The sequence below is a fragment of the Stigmatopora argus genome, chromosome 12, assembly GCF_051989625.1.
Source record: "Stigmatopora argus isolate UIUO_Sarg chromosome 12, RoL_Sarg_1.0, whole genome shotgun sequence".
Lineage (NCBI taxonomy): Eukaryota > Metazoa > Chordata > Actinopteri > Syngnathiformes > Syngnathidae > Stigmatopora > Stigmatopora argus.
In genome coordinates, this window is record NC_135398.1 from 727,011 (window position 1) to 745,664 (window position 18,654).

At 44.8% G+C, this 18,654-nt stretch overlaps 2 protein-coding genes across 2 annotated transcripts; both read left to right on the plus strand.

Annotated features, from left to right (window-relative positions):
* Positions 1–49: 49 nt before the first annotated feature.
* Positions 50–3,958, plus strand: LOC144085863 (uncharacterized). Its single transcript, XM_077615532.1, has 7 exons — positions 50–453; positions 947–1,091; positions 1,165–1,260; positions 1,336–1,480; positions 1,563–1,708; positions 2,316–2,455; positions 3,110–3,958. Exons 1-7 carry the CDS (start codon positions 354–356, stop codon positions 3,256–3,258), a joined length of 921 nt encoding a protein of 306 aa, XP_077471658.1. The 5' UTR covers positions 50–353; the 3' UTR covers positions 3,259–3,958.
* A 166-nt stretch (positions 3,959–4,124) lies between these two features.
* On the plus strand, positions 4,125–18,561 carry agla (amylo-alpha-1, 6-glucosidase, 4-alpha-glucanotransferase a). The gene is made up of 35 exons (XM_077615520.1): positions 4,125–4,428; positions 5,774–5,892; positions 6,002–6,212; positions 6,603–6,772; positions 6,848–7,051; positions 7,118–7,299; positions 7,801–7,912; positions 8,138–8,264; positions 8,406–8,508; positions 8,689–8,786; positions 9,003–9,142; positions 9,367–9,554; positions 10,278–10,401; positions 11,258–11,421; positions 11,508–11,609; positions 11,691–11,846; positions 11,973–12,123; positions 12,213–12,340; positions 12,412–12,524; positions 12,667–12,801; positions 12,968–13,098; positions 13,166–13,302; positions 13,406–13,539; positions 13,659–13,834; positions 14,143–14,245; positions 14,327–14,450; positions 14,638–14,739; positions 14,829–14,940; positions 15,248–15,383; positions 15,685–15,797; positions 15,869–16,080; positions 16,143–16,240; positions 16,361–16,448; positions 16,788–16,921; positions 17,253–18,561. The coding sequence occupies exons 2-35, from the start codon at positions 5,805–5,807 to the stop codon at positions 17,368–17,370; spliced, it is 4,614 nt and encodes a 1,537-aa protein (XP_077471646.1). The 5' UTR covers positions 4,125–4,428; positions 5,774–5,804; the 3' UTR covers positions 17,371–18,561.
* The last annotated feature ends 93 nt before the right edge of the window (positions 18,562–18,654 follow it).

Below are 18,654 nucleotides of genomic sequence, written 5' to 3' on the forward strand. Positions count from 1 at the left end.
GAAAAATATGCCCAGGAAATTACAAGATACACTTAATAACAGTTATGGGAAAAAAACTATTTCGCTATAGTTAACCCCTTTTTTATATTAGTTTTGGTGTTGCAAAAACCAGCGTAATCTGGATTTTTTAGCGGGATTTTCTTTAGCGCGAATCATTTTGAGTTGGTTTAAATTTCGTTGCTGAAGGGGTGTTTTGACACATGCAACATGTCGCTGCCAACTAGCAACAGTCCAACCCGTTCAGGGCAGTATCTACGTCAGCAACCACACCCCTCCAAAATTCGACGAGTTGAAGTTGGAACCGCCCGAAGACTGTCTTGCATTATTGATTAATAACTTGCAATTTTGTGAAAATGAAGGACTCCATACTACCCCGAATAGTTGTAATTTTAGCCTGTGCGGTGGTTTATGTGGCAGTTTTGATAGTGAATGGCTTAGCAGGAGCGGGTAAAGGTAAGTACTATTCGAAAACACGAAGTTTTTTTCTGTTTTGCTAACGCTATGCTAGCTGTACGTTACGTGACTCGGAAAATGTTTTCCTACTTTTGACTCGTAATTGAAATATTGCGACTTTTATGTAACTTCGGCGTCAAAACATTTGTGCGTTCGAAACAAACTACTAGTTTAACTGATAGTTTCAAAGGAAAACCATTACACCCCACATACGTTCAAAATTTCATGAAATAATTCTATTATAGGTATATACAGGTCCGCGTTGAAATGTACGTCACTACCAGAGTCCTTAAAACTTTTCTTTCAAAATGTTCATATTTCGATACAGTTGCAAAATAATATTTTTAATGACATAGAACGGCATTGTATGTCCATCACCGTCAACAGCAGCTATTGAGCTAATACTGGAAATTAATTAAATACATTTTAATGTTAAAATAATTTTTGACCCTATTTCCAATTAGAAGTAATAGAACTTGACTCTGCTTGGCAGGTTCCTTCCATTCCTCGACAGGTAACGTGTCGGCCCGTTACGAGACGAACATCACCCCTGCGGGCTGGACCTTCTCCATTTGGGGTGTTATTTATATCTGGCTCACCCTCATGGTGGTTTACATCACCTTATTTGTGTTCCGCGGGTAAGCAAATGATTTGTGGTGAATATCGCTAGTGGGCGTAGCGGCTAAAAAGTTCCTTTGTCTTTTGTAACAGGTCCTGGGCTCAGCGCCTGCTGCCGTACGCCTTCTACTTTTTCTGGCTGCTCAACATGCTGCTGAATATCGCGTGGCTGCTGTTGTGGGACAGAGAGTAGGTCGAGATAAAGGACTGAATCTTGTCCTTTGGTGGCCTCACTAAAACAACGCTACGTTCCCTCATTTTCAGGTTGATGCTGTCGGGGCTGGTTGTATTGATCCTCATCGTGCTCTCCAACTACGCCGCCTTGAGCATTTCTTGCTACGCCAGCTATTACTACGGACTCTGGCTACACACGTACTACCCCAAAGACCTCATCTTTCTCACAATTTTCGTAGGTCGACTGCCAGTATTTGAAAGCAAGGACGCGGCCGCTTGGCACGTTTTGATTTTGCCGTCTGGTTGAAATGTCGCAGGTCCAGAACGGTTTGGCCGTCTACACCACGTGGACGTCCATCGCTGCTTTGATCAACTTCACGCTGGTCCTTCAACTGTGGGGCGTGGCCAAAAGCACCGCCGCCACGGTCTCGCTTTGCCTCCTGTTTGCCGAGCTGGTGGCGTGGTAAGCTAGCTTCACCTTACGTCGCCGCTGACTCTAGACCAGGGGTAGGGAACCTATGGCTCGGGAGCCATATGTGGCTCTTTGCTAACCTGTGAGGTAAAATATGTATTTAAACTGCTGGTGACAGAGCCGAGTCCCGAATGCACCAATAGGAGCGTCACGTCGGCACTACGGCGCTCACACTTCCTCTAACATCAATCATCTTTTTTTTTTTTCCATTAGACTTTTCTGCATGCATATTTTCATTGATTAGCAACTGGGTAACAGTGATGTCAAAAGAATTCATTTATAGTACAGTGGTACCTCGTCATACGACCGCTCGTCATACAAAATTCTCGTCTTACGGCGGAAATTTCAATCGAATAATTCGCCCGTCATGCGATCAAAATTTCGTGATGCGACCAAGCCAGGTGGTCATGGCACTGTCTTTTTTGCATATCTTTGGTGTATAACAATATCTACGAGCACGGAACGATTAATTCAGACGAGTTTCTCATACGACCAGGAAACGCACAACGCGCATGCGCGGGCAAAAAGAGGGCTTTCTGGGTAATGAAGTATACTTCATTAGGCGTGGAGTTTTGCTGACCGCTCTTATTCTGTCCAGGTTCATTCTTGAAAACTGGTTGCTGGATCGCTGGGTGCGCAACATTCTGACAGTGTACCCTGTTGTTTTGGTGGCGCTGCTTGGAAATGTCTTGAAGCATTTTTACCCGGCCGACCCAACCCCCAATGCCATATTTATGGGTAAGTCCTAAAACTTTTCTCCTATATCCAAAAAAAAAAAAAGAAAACGCAGGCATGCCTGGCTAATTGTGGGCTAAAATGTCCCGTGCTATGAGGGCTTGTTTTGTTTGTGTCCTGGTGCTCTGTGATTGGCTGGCAGACAATCACTTTCTGTGTGTGGAACAAATGACATTTGTTTTCATGGCACCAAAAAATGAAATGTAATGCCTGGGAACAAAAAAAATACTTTTTCTTATAGGAAATGTAACTTTCAGCTGTAGATAATGATACAACTTATGGTCGTAAAATTAGGTTGGTGGTAGACAAAATTGCTAGCTATTAGCTTCACACGCACCCGAGACTTTAGCTGCGCAATAATGATGAAACCGGTAAAAGCAGAAAGAAACTGCAATCAAGACCAGGAAGGAAATGCCCGCAATGACAGAATGCTCCGCTTACAAATACTCAAATAACTGATTTTGCACCAAAGACTTGAGGTCAATTCCCCCTTTTTACAACAAAGACTAGAATTTCCATCCAAACAAATCTTTCCTATCATAACATAAGTCAGCCAAACTATGAAAAAGGTGCCATTTCTACAACCTCTAATTATTCCCTAATCATCAGCATACTTTTCATTGGCATTTTTTTTTTTTTCATTTTTCATTTTTTTAGTTTGTCTCCTGGTGTTGACGTGCATCCTGCTGGTGTTCCGAGTGTGGAACGTCATCTGGAGAAACCGCTGGAGACCGCTCTTCTCTCCTGGGTCAGCACGCCCGCTCATTTCACCCCTGGATGGAGGCAAATTTAAGTTCTTATCCTAAACGGGAGGAAACGTATGCTTTATACCACTATTTCGTATGCAAACCACTTTAGCTAAGCCGTTAGCACGCCACATTGTGCTATAAATGGCATCCTCTCGGCTATACCTCTCCGTATATTGGGATTTAAATGACAAAGTTTATTATATTATAAACGAGCAACGTGAAGGTATTTTAGATTTTGTATTTTTAGCGATGAGTGAATCAACACGCTGCATTTTAAAGCAAAGCTATTAAACTGACGGCACTGGACGTCCTATCTATTTGAACTGGGACGGTGGCGGGGCTGCCATCCCTCCCAGTTCAATTGATTGGACGTCGACGAGCAAGAAACTCATTGAGAAGGTTTACAAAGGCACCCGTTTGGATGCATATCATCGTTAGAATATATTACGCCTGCTATTTTGCACCACATTTTTCTCTGTTTACGTATTCAAAAGCACTTAAGTATTTTTGGTATTTTTACAAGTTACACTTACTGACAAGACACTAGAAAAATTAGCACGTATTCTTTTTTTTGTATGTTCATGTTATTGTGGAACTTATGTCATAATGTCAACACAATGAAAACAATTTAAGCATGTTCAGTCAAATATGTAAACACGCCCTTTTGTGCTCAAAATTGTTAATCCTATGCTTTACGGTAGTACGCAGCCAAAACTGCAGAGGCCTTCAAAATAAAATATTTATCAACGCTATACAAGCAAGCTGTCAACATTAGTTCTTTGAAAATATGCAAGCAAAATACCATACATAGAGATAAGGGGGGAAAACATTCAATCAGGTGATACATTTCAAAATATAAGGACGACGAATATTAAATTATCCCCAGAAAACAAGTGTTAAACAGCTAACCTGGTCATGTCTGTTTCTTTTATATTTTACATGTGAATATTTAAAAATATATATCTGAAAAAAAAGTTAAAAATCGTTGACAAAGATCAAATTGTACTTGCACACGCAAAATTGTTTCTCGCTTCAAGAGAATTGTTGAAAATAAATCTTGCCCCGTTGTTAGGTAACATTTTCTGGGGTTATTACGGTAATCGTGCCTGTCTGTTTTCCGGTGCCACGCCCCCAGGCTCCTCAAATGTCTCAGCAAAACTCGTCGGATACCAAATAGACGACTTCTCAACACTGGCTATTCGCTGCTATTCACTCGACGACGAACAGGTACCAACAGCTTCCTAGTTTTTGTCTCAAAATGTCGCCGTTATCATGCTATCATTTGCCGTAGCCTAGCCACAGTCGACATAACCGATTGCGGATCATGAAGCGACGACAACATCCAATTGTTATCGTTGAAACATTTTCCCATTTTAGGAATATTCCATCATAAATTGTGCGTTTTTACTCCAGAATGCTTTGTTGCTATTTGAGCAAGACCGAAAGGACTTCCTGCGTTGTCATGTAAAATGCACTAGAGTGATTTGCTGTTTTGTTTTGAAAACAACTCTGGACTTCGTCCTAGCTCCGTTTTGTGCATCGCCGGGTTATTATTATTATTTTGTTGTTGTTGTTGTCTTTAATGTATTTTAGCTTCCTTATACGAGTTCGTGTCGTTGCCCTGAAAGGTTGGCATGAGATAAGCGTGTCAAGCTAGCTGAGTTTTATAAATACACGTTGACATTATCGACTAAGATTCCTGACCCTGTCCAGGGGAAAACAGCAGCCGGACTCCAAGTTTGGGCTCCGATGTCTCGACGCTCAATTTGCTATCGTCTTTGGTTAAGCCAACACGAGCATCGCTTTCCGTTTAAACGCGGAATTTCAATGTGTCAAATCGCTTTCATTGCTGCGAGGCAGTGGCGTAACTACGGGGTGAAAGGTGGGCTGGTTGGAGGGCGGGGCCACCCACTCAGTCTCTAAAAAGGAAAAAAAAAACAATCATTTATATGTAGTTTTGTTCAATGCCATTTGTCGTTGATACCTCATGATGAATGGCGTTTCAAAATATTCTTTTGTCATACCATTTCAGCCAACTTTAGAGTGTTCAATCAGCTAGCGTAGCATGCATGCAGGCTTTTGGAGTGTGGGAGGAAACCGGAGTACCTGGAGAAAACCGACAGCAATTTTGTGAATTAAAAAAACAATCACTTATGATCAATGTTCCCTCTAAGATGCGTGCGTGCGCAATTGAGCACTACTCTCGTCTTCTCTGCGCACAGCAAATCATATGGAGCGCACAAAAAAAATGCCATTTTTAAAAATATATATATTTTATTTATTTATTTTTAGCTGTGAGGGCGACGCGCGAACCATTCATCCGCCGGGCCGCCCATTCATAGATATTAATCATTACATTTTATTATTACTAAATCATTTATGTGTAGTAGACATGCACCTGCTTATGGCAGGTGTGATACTGGTGTGTGCCTATAGCGAGCAATGATGATGTTGCTCACACCGGTCGGTACTCAGTGTGCTCAGGGAGGTTGTCTTTCTGCCCAGACAAACAAAAAAATTAGAGGGAACATTGCTTATGATTCATTAGTTGTCGGCAACATGTACTTTCCAGGCGAGCGGGATTCGGCGGTGTCCAAGTCAAAATGGTCCCCCAAGACTTGAAGCAGATTCGAGTACTCGTACTCAACGACAAGGAGAATTTAGAGAGGACCCTGTTCAGACTTGATCAAGGTAAACCTTCAAGAAATCGTTGCACTTCTTTGCCACAAACAGCTACATTTCTTCTTAAATGTACTCAATTTGGTTAAGAAGTAACGTTGTTTCATTTGCGCTCCCTCAGGTTTCGAGCTCCAGTTCCGTCTGGGTCCGAGTCTTCAGGGCCGGAGGGTGACGGTGCACACCAACTACCCGCCGAAAGGACAGGGCTTTCAACGGCAGACATTCCGCGTTTTGCCCTGGAAAAACCCGACGGGACGCGAAGATGACTCGGATAAGTTTTGCCAGCTGGATATTCAAGTGGCTGGTTCTTATCAGTACTACTTTGGATTTGGGTAAGATTTGCCTTTTTAATGGAGTTGGAATGCAAAGCACCATGGCACCTTCTGGGAAAAAAACAATTGGAGCACCACCATATAATCCCCTCGTCTAACGTTTGGCTTTTTTTCAGGGGAAAAATCCCAAGAATTATGAGTCGCTTTATTTTTGAATTGACAAACTGATCTGCAGCAACTAGCGCTGCAACCGAAAACTATCCAGTTGTAAATGGAATCGGCACAGTAGCATATACATTTAGAATTTTAAGACCGCTGTATTTTTAGTTAGCATACTAGCATTACTCATTAAATAAAAACACTTGTATTTTTCATGATCAGCCCACTCAGGGCACACTTTTTGTATTTATGAAATTGAAATGAAACATTTTGTCCCCTCTCAATGGACAGCGATACGGAAAGATCAGGAGGAGGCTACATCGTCGTCAACCCGGTTCTTCGCGTGGGACCGGAGAACCAAGTCCTCCCGTTGGACTGCATCGGCATTCAAACCTATTTATCGAAGTGTTTGGGTCACTTGGACGACTGGCCGGCCCGATTGCAAGTGGCCAAGGAATCCGGTGCGTTTTGAACCCGACCACGGATGGACTCGGCCGGCCGTGATCAAAACGCGCTGATTTGATTTGCTCTCCTAGGCTACAACATGATCCACTTGACGCCCCTGCAGACGCTAGGAGAATCCCGCTCGTGCTATTCCTTGGCCGACCAGCTCACTTTTAGCCCCGAGTTCAGTCCGGGCGGGAAAAAGTACAAGTGGGAGGACGTCGGGGCGCTCGTGGAGAAGATGAAGAAGGAATGGAACGTGCTGTGTATTACCGATGTGGTCTACAACCACACGGGTAGGTCACTCAAGGTGTGTTTGTATGTCGATTTGGTTTCAACGCCATTTTCATTTATTTTTGCAGCGGCCAATAGCCAATGGATCCGAGAGCATCCGGAATGCGGTTACAATCTGGTCAACTCGCCCCACCTGCGCCCGGCCTGGATCCTGGACAGAGCCATTTGGCATTTGACCACCAGAATGGCGGACGGACGCTACCGGGACGTGGGCCTTCCCGCCGACGTCACAGAGCGGAGCCAACTTGATGTAGGTGGAGCTTACTGTCGACTTTTTCAGGGTTATTGAGAGAGCTAAATGTTTAGTCATTAGCATTATTTAGCATGAGTAGAGGTCCAATCCGTTCAAAGTGGGAGGGACACAAAAGTGTGCCTTTGTCATTGCAAAAGTTGCCAAGTGGGAAATTTCAACCGCAAAATTGAGGTTTGCATAATTGCAACTCTGAAAAATCATAAAAAGATAGAAAAAAAAATACAAATAGATAATTCATTTAAAAATATATTTTAAAAACATTTAAACAAATATTTAAAAAAAAACATAACAATAAAATCTCTCTTTATTGTCTATCATTAATAAATGTTTTCACCCGAGTTAACTTTAAAGATTTCAAAAAGCACACATTTGAGGTGACTTTTTTTCCAGTGTAAAAACATCCAAGTTCATTGAAACTAAGTTTGTTGGCCGCATGACGTCATGTACCACTTGAAAGCGAGCAAAGGAGGCCTCTGTCAATATTTCTGTGTCGCTCAGGTGATCCGAAGCGTGCTGTGGCGGGACGTGTTCCCTCGCATCAAACTCTGGGAGTTCTTCCAGGTCAAAGTGGACATCGCCGTGGAGCAATTCCGAACTCTACTCCAAAGTGGTTCGTACTGCCCCGTTTGACCGCAAAACATTCCAAAAAGTCAACTGAAATGAACCTTCAAGTCCTGGTCAAATGTTCTGAGTGGATTGAAAACCAAATGAAGGAATGGCCCTCGTGCTTACACTTTGGTTGCAGTTGACGTTATTTATATATCAACATGCTATGGGAAATCCGCTCCAATTCCCAGTTGAAAGGCTGCTCTCTAATCATCTTTTCTGCGTCAAGGCGTGAAAGCTGAGCGAAGTGAGAGCGGAGGCCAGAAAGGCTTGCTCATCCAGCAGGACCCCGCTTGGAGACGATATGGCAACAGCGTGGACATGGACTCCGCCCTCCTCACCTTTGCGCCATACAGGTAAAGTCCCTTTTTCAAATGGATGAGGAGAGGAGACATGGGAACACTGCAGTCCTATAAACGGGGGATTTCAATAAAGCAGAAAGAAAAAGGATGCTATCGTGCCCGATTTCCGATCGCTATTATTATTATTATTTTTAGCTATTCTCCACAACACATCGAGGAGGCGTGCCAATTATTGCGACAGAAACTCGACCAGCTCAACGAGGAACAAAACCACATCGTGCATCAGCATCAAGAGCAGGTAAGGTAACATCTTCTTTGACGGACATCCGAATCCTTTGCGTGGATTGGTCGTCCGTCAAAGATCCTTCACTTTTTCAGTCCTACAACTGTATATTTAGCATGAGTTAATAAATTGCAACTTGATTTTGATGTAAAGATCACGCAGTCTTACAAAAATGCTGTCATCGTTGACTTGCAGGCTGCCAACTGCATTGTGGGAAACGTATTGTACGAGCGTCTAGCAGACCACGGACCCAAATTGGGCCCCGTTAGCAAGAAGGACCCTCTGGTCACCAGGTATCTTTTCATCATTTTCTTCTCTTTTTTTCCAGTATATTGCCATTTTTTTTTGTGGTAATTCAGATCCCGGCGAGTTGGTTTACATTAACGATTTACTCGTTAGAGAACGCTAAAAGCGCGACAGCCACCATGTTGTCCCCCTAGAGTTCAATAAGTCGGTCTTCCCACGTTTTCCGCTTGTGATGTTTTTCTTCCGAACACGTCGTTTGTCAGGTATTTCACCTTTCCGTTTGAGGACATGACTCTAGAGCAGGAAATGCAACTGTTGGACCAACCGGAGAAGACGTGCCACTTCCTGGCTCACAACGGTTGGGTGATGGGGGACGATCCGTTGCGCAACTTTGCCGAGCCCGGTGAGCACGCCAACAAGCAAACGAAACAAAAAAAGCTTCAAAAATCCAATCCAATCTCATTTGAACAATTTTTAAAAAATCAACAAATTGCCATTGAGTCACCAGTCAACAATAAAAAATTTAAAATGCCAGAAATGTGGTATTGATCACGATTTAAGGATTAAAAATGGCGCCCGTGTGTGATTGGTGGTTTGTTGAACAATTTGTCCGCCATCTTCCTTCAGGCTCCAACGTCTACATCCGTCGGGAGTTGATATGCTGGGGCGACAGCGTCAAACTGCGTTACGGCGCCGGACCCTCGGACTGCCCTTTCCTGTGGGCTCACATGAAGAAGTACACGCAAATAACAGCCCAATATTTTCACGGGGTCAGGCTGGACAACTGCCACTCCACGCCCTTGCACGTAGCCGAGGTAAGCTTCCATCCTTCTTGTCCAATTTTGATCAAGAGGTCAAAATCTCAAGAGCCGTTTTGTGTTCACGTCGACTTTAAGTGGCCAAAAGTTGAAAGCAAACAACTTTCGTTAAAAATAAGCAAGACATTTTCTTTTTAACTTTGATTTTTATTCCCATTTTGTCCAAGTCGCATTTTTTTGACATTTTATTTCCCGTCATAATTAGCTGCTCGTTTTCACATTTTGCTTTACAGTGAACTTGTTTCCCATTTTTTGGGGAAAAAAGAAGAAAAAATGTGGTCCAGTTTTCCCCAACGGTCTGCTTTTCTTTTGTTCCTGTTTGTATGGTGACGTTTTTTGTCTAGGCCATGCTGGACGCGGCCAGGCGGGTCAGGCCCAATTTGTACTTGATAGCCGAACTGTTCACAGGCAGCGAGCTGATTGACAACGTCTTTGTCAATCGGCTGGGAATTAGCAGCCTCATTCGAGGTACTAATCTTCTGCCCCTTTTCTCCCCCCCCTTCCCCTTTGCATTTTGTCTTTTTTCACATTCATTTTACCCAAAAACTGCATGCACTCTTCTGATTCCCTCTTTTTTTTTGGTCCAAAACTGCACGTTCCCTTTTCTGATTCCCTCTTTTTTGAATTTTTTTGGACTAACCCGCCCCTGTTTGCGGTGACCGCTCCCCTCTCTTTCTCACCTCACTTGCTATTGAATTGTGGGACGTCGGCGCGTGGCAGTTCATGTTAGATGTGGCCAGGAGGGTCCGCCCTAATCTGTACGTGGTGGCGGAGCTCTTCACCGGCAGCGAGGAACTGGATAACGTCTTCGTTACCCATCTAGGGATTACGTCGCTGATACGAGGTATGCCATTTGGTGGGGAGGGGGGCAGGCGCGGGCTTTACCTCAAAAACATTTCGGATTGTGTTTCTTCTTTATCGCTTTCCGTTAAAGTGCAGAAATGGAGTCATCTCGCAGAAACTTCACCGCCATCGTGGCCGTGTTTTTTCATAGTTTGGCTAGTCTTTGTGAGTTTTTTTTCCCTCTTTCTGAATATCAACAGCTTGTTTTTAAAAAAATAATTTTTGGGCACTAGAGATCTGAGAAAGGGTTAACAGATGTCGATTTCGCTTGTTCTCCATTTGACTGGAATCCAAGATTGCCCTCTTAAAAATGCCAGCTTTAGCGACCTTTTAAATCTTTATTATGTATTCTTTGGCTGGTGGAGAATATGCTAACGGTGTCAAAACGTCCCAATGATTGTGTCAAAACTTGACCGTCATGTAAAAATGTGATTCTTAATTATCATGGCAAAACTTGTTAAGCGTGTTAAGAATCCAACTGAAGTGCAAACATATTTATTGGACATATTTTAGACAGACGAGGCTCTTTTCATTTGATTTCACCTTTTTTAAAAGTGCCAGGCCTGAGTGTTGTTTGGAGGCATGTGGAATGTCCTGCGTGTGACAATCTAACATCGGCTTCTAATATTTTTTAAGATTGAATTCGACACTGATAGACATCCAATCCGAATTTGACTGGGACGACCGACAGCCATTGTACCATCTCCTCACCGTTGGATGGCTTTAACGCCGTCTCAAATCGGATGGAAGGATGGCTGCCGGGCCCTCGGTCAAACCGGATCGAATGGTCAATGGCGACGAGACGTTCCTGTGTCCAAATGTTGACTTTTTTTGTGTACCCCGCCTGGACCTGGCAGAGGCCCTGTCCGCGGGCGACAGCCACGAAGAAGGCAGGTTGGTCTACCGTTACGGCGGCGAACCGGTCGGTGCCTTCGTGCAGCCTAGTCTCCGCCCACTGACGCCCTGCATCGCCCACGCCATGTTCCTGGACGTCACCCACGACAACGAATGTCCCATCCAGGTCTGGTGAAGGGGCGGCTTTTGGGTGCTGGGTGTCCCCAAACGGTGAATGCCACGTTGTCGCTTTTGTTTTGTTTTTTGTGGCAGCTGCGTTCGGCGCTGGACTCGCTTCCCAGCTCGGCGATGGTCTCCATGGCCTGCTGCGCCAGCGGCTCCACCCGAGGTTACGACGAGCTGGTCCCGCACCAGGTGAGGCGCGCAAAAAAAAACGGACAAAGGGCGCCGGCCGCAATTGGCTCGGGAATTGATCCGAGGTCCGGATGTCCGTAGATTTCCGTGGTCAAGGAGGAACGTTTTTACCCAAAATGGAACACCGGCGCCTCGCTGACCTCCGCCGAGGAAGTCGGACCCGGGACGGGCGTGATCGCCGGGAAACTGGCGCTCAATAGGTTGCATCAAGAACTGGCGGCTCAAGGCTTCCTACAGGTATGGCTTTTTTTTTTAGATTAGGGCAAAAAAAAACGGTTATGGATCCAAAATCCAAATAGATTGGACACCTCTATGGCCTTGAGTTGGAAGCAAATAGAAAATGTGTTCCCGTCTCCCCCTCAGGTCTACGTGGACCAGGTGGACGCGGATATCGTGGCCATCACTCGCCACTGCCCCAGTACCCATCAGTCGGTGGTGGCGGTGTGTAGGACGGCCTTCAAGGACCCCAAAACGCACCACTACAGCGCCGAGGTGCCGCCCATGTTCATACCCGGTAGGTGATGGCCAGACTAACGTCATGCCACTAATTCACGTTTCTGTATTAGTAAGCTATTTTATTTTGCAATGTTTTTGCGTCTCCAGGGAAAATTGAGGAGGTGGTGTTAGAGGCCAGGACGGTGGAAAGACACTCGGATCGTCCTTTTAAAAAGGACGACGAGTACATTAACGGACTCCCTCAATACACCGTCGAGATAAAAGAGCATATTCCAGTAAGTCAATTAGTCTTTTTTTGTTTTTTCTGATTATGGTATCTGGATGTCATTTTGTGCGTATTTTACAGTTAGAGGAGAGCTCAGTGGTGAAGCAAGCGGGCGTGACCACAAAAGGTCGATCCGAGTTTGTGCAAGAAATCACCTTCAAGAAACTCACGCCGGGAAGCGTCATTGCCTTCAGGTACGGCCAAAAAAGCCACGAAATCCTCATTCATCAAATGGCATTTTCATGCTGACAACATGACAAAGACTTGAAAATACAAATTCAACTTGTCATTGACTTGTATTTGAGACTAAAGTTTTGTTTTTCCTCCTCCTTGCAGGGTCAGCCTGGACCCCAAAGCTCAGAAGTTGGTGGGCGCCATCCGTTACTTCCTGTCCCAGTTTAGCCTCAAATACCGAAAAGGCAGTCGAGCGGAGGAAAACCCTCCGGAGGCCCTGAAGATGCCCTTAGCGCAGTGAGTCCACCTTTTGGTTCTTTGCTAGGCATGTGTGGGTCTGAATCCGGGCCGACGGGCACCGTTCATACTCTTCAAGCACAATTGCGTGCTTTTATTTTGACAGCCGTGCTGTAAAAGCAGAATTTATTTTGGGAGTTATATGTCATGCCATTCACTTCCCCAGGCTGATGTCAAAGCTGTCGCTAGCGGACATGAACGTCCTGCTGTTTCGCTGCGATGCCGAAGAACAGGAAGATGGGGGAGGATGCTACAATATTCCGGGATGGGGAAGTTTCAAATATGCCGGCCTTCAAGGTAAATCCTTTTTGTTTTGTGATTTCCCAGTTAGCCGATTGCAAACCTTCCGCTTTTGTCAACGCAGGACTGATGTCGGTTTTGGCCGATATTCGTGCCAACAACGACTTGGGCCATCCCGTGTGCGATAATCTCAGACAAGGAGATTGGCTCATAGATTACGTATCCAATAGACTGGTCCATAAAGAAGGACCGCTGGCACAGGTAATGTCGTAGGTAGATGAATGGTGGCGACCCCAACGGAGAGGATGGATGGAGGGAGGATTGCTCCCGTCACTGTAAAATAATCGTCCTTTCTCGGCCGCAGGTTGGAAAATGGCTGGAGGCCATGTTTGCCTACCTGAAGCACATCCCACGCTATCTCATCCCCGCGTACTTTGACGCCATCCTGGTGTCCGTGTTCACCACGGCTCTGGATGCCACTTTTAAACTCATGTCAAGGTAGATAACTTAAAACTGTCCAGCGCAAACACAAGTAGCACACGACTAGATATATTTTTTGCCCTACCCACAAGATATTTGATCTCATAATACTTTTTGTGCTCATGGTTTGCCTTCAGTTTCATCCAGAGCGGCTCAAGCTTTGCACGCCACCTGGCATTGGCGTCCCTTCAGATGTGCGGAGTGGGACGCTTCCCCGCTCTTCCCCCGCTTTCCTCCAAACTGGACGACGTCCCGTATTGCGTCAGTCCCATAACTGGCCACAAGGAGCAGTGCTGTGCCACAGTGGCTGCAGGTCACCCCCCAAAAAACTGTTGTCTAGAAAGAAGAATAGAAAAAAAGAGTACTTTGGTGTTTTCTGGACTATAAGTCGCAATTTTAAAATGGCTCAACAGCGCCCCCTCAAAAATGTGCTGTTTTTTTAACGTACAGTTATGAAATTGATGAAAAACTGTACACAAAGGTCTCTTGTTGTTGATTTCTGGTCATATTTTTGGCTCCCAAAAATGCGACTTATATTCTAGTGCCATTTATAAGTTTATTTCTATTTAATTGTGCATGTATTTTGTAGTCCCAATAACGTGCTCATGGGATTTTTTTCAGGTCTTCCCCATTTCTCCACCGGGATTTTCCGCTGCTGGGGCAGAGACACGTTTATCGCGCTCCGAGGATTGATGCTGCTGACGGGGAGACACGTGGAAGCTCGGTCGGTATATATATATATATATATATATATGTGAATATTTGTTCTAATTACCGATAATAACAGATGTGCAATGCACTTTAGGAACATCATTTTGGCCTTTGCGGGGACTTTGCGCCACGGTTTGATCCCCAATCTGCTGGGAGAAGGCCGCTTCGCCAGATACAATTGCCGCGATGCTGTTTGGTGGTGGTTGCAGTGCCTCCAGGTAACACCCAACTTCATTTTTTGCGCATTTACAGCTTTTGACACAAAAAACAAATCCGGGGTGAGTTAATCAGTAGGGGGACGACCGATCCCTTGAAATGGAATTGCAGAGAATAAACGTTCCTTCCTTTTTGTTCGTCGCTGTCGGTCCAATTTTCGTCACACCCAAACAATCGCTTCCATTTCAGGATTACACCCGCCACGTTCCCCAGGGGCACAGTATCCTCCAATCGCCGGTTAGCCGCATGTACCCCAGCGACGACAGCGAGCCCCGCTCGGCCGGAGAAGTGGTACGTTCCGCCGCCGGCCCTCCCCGGCCTCCCGCCGCCGACCCTCCCCGGCCTCCCGCGGTCCAACCCGCCTCGTTGCGCCCGTCCAGGAGCAGCCTCTCTGCGACGTCGTCCAAGAGATTCTCCAGCGCCACCTGGAGGGAATTTCCTACCGGGAGCGAAACGCCGGGGCCAAGATCGACATGCACATGAGGGACGAAGGTAAGACGGACTTTGCCCACTCGCTCGCCCACGGAGAACCTATTGGCATTTTACTTGTAAAAAGGTTTATTTTCATTTGGGAAAACACTACACTATCAATGTTGTTTTCAACGCAGACATTTCAACATGTATGTACTACAAAGGCACTTTTTTTAATTTTGTATTCTGAGTTGTAAAAAAAAAAAGACAAGCCTATTTTGACTAACGAATGCTAAATATGGACATGTTAAATGTGGGGAGTAAATGTAAAAAAAACCCAAATCCTTATACTTAGTGAAATTTGTTTTTGTAATGTTGATCCCGTCAGGCTTCAACGTGGAGATCGGCGTGGATCCCCAAACGGGCTTGGTCCGCGGAGGAAACCGCTTCAACTGCGGAACGTGGATGGATAAGATGGGGGAGAGCGAGCGGGCCAGAAATAAGGGCATCCCAGCCACTCCCAGGTAAGGCGGCAATGCTCGTCAGCAGAAAACTTCTCCAATTGGAGCATTTCCAACTTGACTCATTGGTGGGAGCTTGCATCTAGGCCAGCGGATATTTTTTTTTAGCTCAACCCCCGCCATGGATGGCGCTTGGCGTCCAACCTGTTAGAATCGGGAGGAATGGCAGCAAATGAATGAACGTTCATTCGCTGCCAACCTCCAACTTTGCACGGATTGGACGTCTGCTAGCGATGAACTGATTCTTGGTTATTTATTTAAATCTGGGCAGATGACGAAGGCTAACGTGAAAGTGTCTCCGCAGGGACGGAGCGGCCGTGGAGATCATCGGTCTGAGCAAGTCGGCGCTCCGCTGGGTGCTGGAGCTCCACGCCAGAGGCCTCTTCCCTTACGATGGCGCCAAAGTCCACAGAAATGGTATCCGCCACACTAGAAGAGATTTTTAGGCGCTGACTAAGTGTTTTTCAAGCGGCGACCCATCATTTCAGGGAAAGAGACGTACGTCCTGTACAGCAAATGGAACGAGGAGATCCAGCAGAGTTTCGATGCCTGTTTCTGGGTGTCGGGCGAGCCCGGCGACCCCGACGAGAAGCGCCCCGACCTGGTGCACAAATCGGGCATCTACAAGGACACCTTTGGGGCCTCCAGTCCCTGGTGTGACTACCAGTTGAGACCAAACTTCACCGTGGCCATGGTGGTGGTGAGTGGAGCGGCTCAGCGCCAAGGGGGGACCGGACCGTCTTGACCGGGACTTTCTTTCAGGCTCCCGAACTTTTTCCGGTGGAAAAAGCCTGGAAAGCTCTCCAGGTGGCTGAGGACAAATTACTGGGACCCTTGGGAATGAAAACGCTGGACCCCGAGTATGATAGCTTTTTTCCCCTCCCCCCATCTTCCATTCAAGGGGCTTGGCACAGCTCTCACTTGAACTATTGTTGTCTTTTTTCCCCAAAAAATCAATCTTTCTGATGTGTATTTTTCAGTGATATGGTCTACTGCGGTGTGTATGATAATGCACTTGACAATGACAACTATAACGTGGCCAAGGGCTTCAACTACCATCAAGGACCGGTGAGTTTGACCGGAGACCATTCAAGTGGCGTATTTGCACTTTGTTCATATATGACTTCAAAACGTTTTGTTTTTTGACCACCGGCAACCTGCCATGTTGTTTTTGAGGGGGTTTAGTTTTCTACAAAAAACGGTTAGCAAATGCCTATTTAGCCTGTTGTTCTCCATTTTATCCTGGTTACTTTATATGCTAATTCTCGGTTTCTGATCAAAAAATGCCACTTCAGTGTGATTTCTATCTATTTTTTTGTTTTTGTTTCTTCTTTGGCTGGTGCAACTTGTTAACTTAAACTTCTGCTCATTCCACCGTTAACTTTGAAACTTGCTGTGCTTTCTCAGGAGTGGCTTTGGCCTGTGGGCTACTTTTTGCGCGCTAAACTGTACTTTGCCAGGAAGCAAGGCGAAGAAACCTACGCCAGGACGGCCACCCTGGTCAAAAATGTGCTTTCACGCCATTATACCAATCTGGAGAGGTAAGAATCTTGTCTCCTATGTCAAGGTGACACGCTCAGGGGTGCCAAAGTCTTTTGTTTTAATTGTAGTTATGGTATCCTTTGTCTTGGGGTCAAAAATTTCGACTCATTTGGTTGCCTTAGGGATGTCCAATCCAATTTGCCTGGGAGGGGGGAATGAACAGTTGTTCGTTTGTCCCCTATATTAGTTGGAAAAGGGGTAAGAGTCATTATTTTCCCGTTCAGAACGAAAAAACGCGTAAAGTCGACACAGGATTTGTTTAGAAGGGTCACTCAAAATGATTTGGCCCTCGGTTTGCCTTTGAACATGGCCATCTTCTGTGACTTTTAGGTCGCCGTGGAAAGGTCTGCCCGAGCTGACCAACGAGAATGGCCAGTACTGCCCGTTTAGCTGCGAGACTCAAGCCTGGTCTTTGGCTTGTCTCCTGGAAGTTCTCTACGACTTTTAGGAGACGCTGGCCATCGCCGCCAGCAAACTTTTAAACTCCGCCCCGGATATCCACGTAGGTGACTTCCATTTCCAACGTTTAACTTTGCATTGCACGTGAACGTATGCGCCGCCATCGACGGCCGCAGGCGTCCAATCCATTAGAGCAGGGACGACCGCTCGGCATTGAATGATGAGAAAAGCGTTATGTGTTAACTGGACTGAATTTGCATTTAATACGAGTCGAAAAGCATTGGAGGAATACACAAAATGGATGAAAACAAAATGCAATAAATGACATTAAATATAGGAGGTAAAAGATCTTATTAAATATTATTAAAATAAGTTGACGAAATATAAATGATCATTTTTAAAAAGCGCTTTATAATAATGTTGGAGAAATAGAAATAAATTCCTCTCCCCCAAATATGTATTTGAAATTTTTAGAGATGGAATGTTTAACGTTATCACTTTCATTTTTTATTTTAGGATTTTCTCAATTTTAGCTGTATTTGTCCATTTCGTTTTCCATAAATAGTACATTGTCATCAATGACTTAATATTAATTTTAAATACTTCTGTGTTCCTCCAAGGCCTAAAGTAAATTTTATTTAAAAAAAATATATTAAACAATCTCTTGTATTGGGAGATTTCACATATAAATAATTCTTGAACGAATACATAAATAGGAAAAATGAAACCATGCTAAACAAGACTTAATTATTCTATGAAAATAGCTCTAAAGGACACTGTCGTCATGTTAAGCTGTACATGTAGCAGAGGAATCGGTCATATTTTTAGATGTAAAGATTAGAAATTAGCAGCAATAAGTGAATTGTGACCTCTTTGTTTTGTTGTGAATTCTGCGCGTGGAAGGCTTTTGGGGAAAAAAAGACGATGGCGACTGCCCGTCACACTGTGAAAATAAGCCAGAGGAAACATACGTGCACTGTAAACAGAAATAATAAGAAAGCATCCTTGTGATGATTAGCGCATAAATGCAACCTTACCTTGATAGTATTTACATTATACATCAAAGTATGTATATTTGATAACAGATACTGAACCTGTCAAATGTGTGTTCCTAAAAGTCTCTTGTTGTCCTTGTTATGACTGCTTGTTGCACCTTTCCTTATTTCTACCCTTAATTTAGTGAGCCAAGTATACCTGTATTGTGCTGTATTCACCAATGCATTAAAAAGGATACATGTGAGTATGTTGCCATTTTTTTTATTCATATGATTCGGTTCTCTGGTGTCAGAGTGGGTAAAAAAAAAATCAGATGTGGCCTGTAGCTACGATTAAA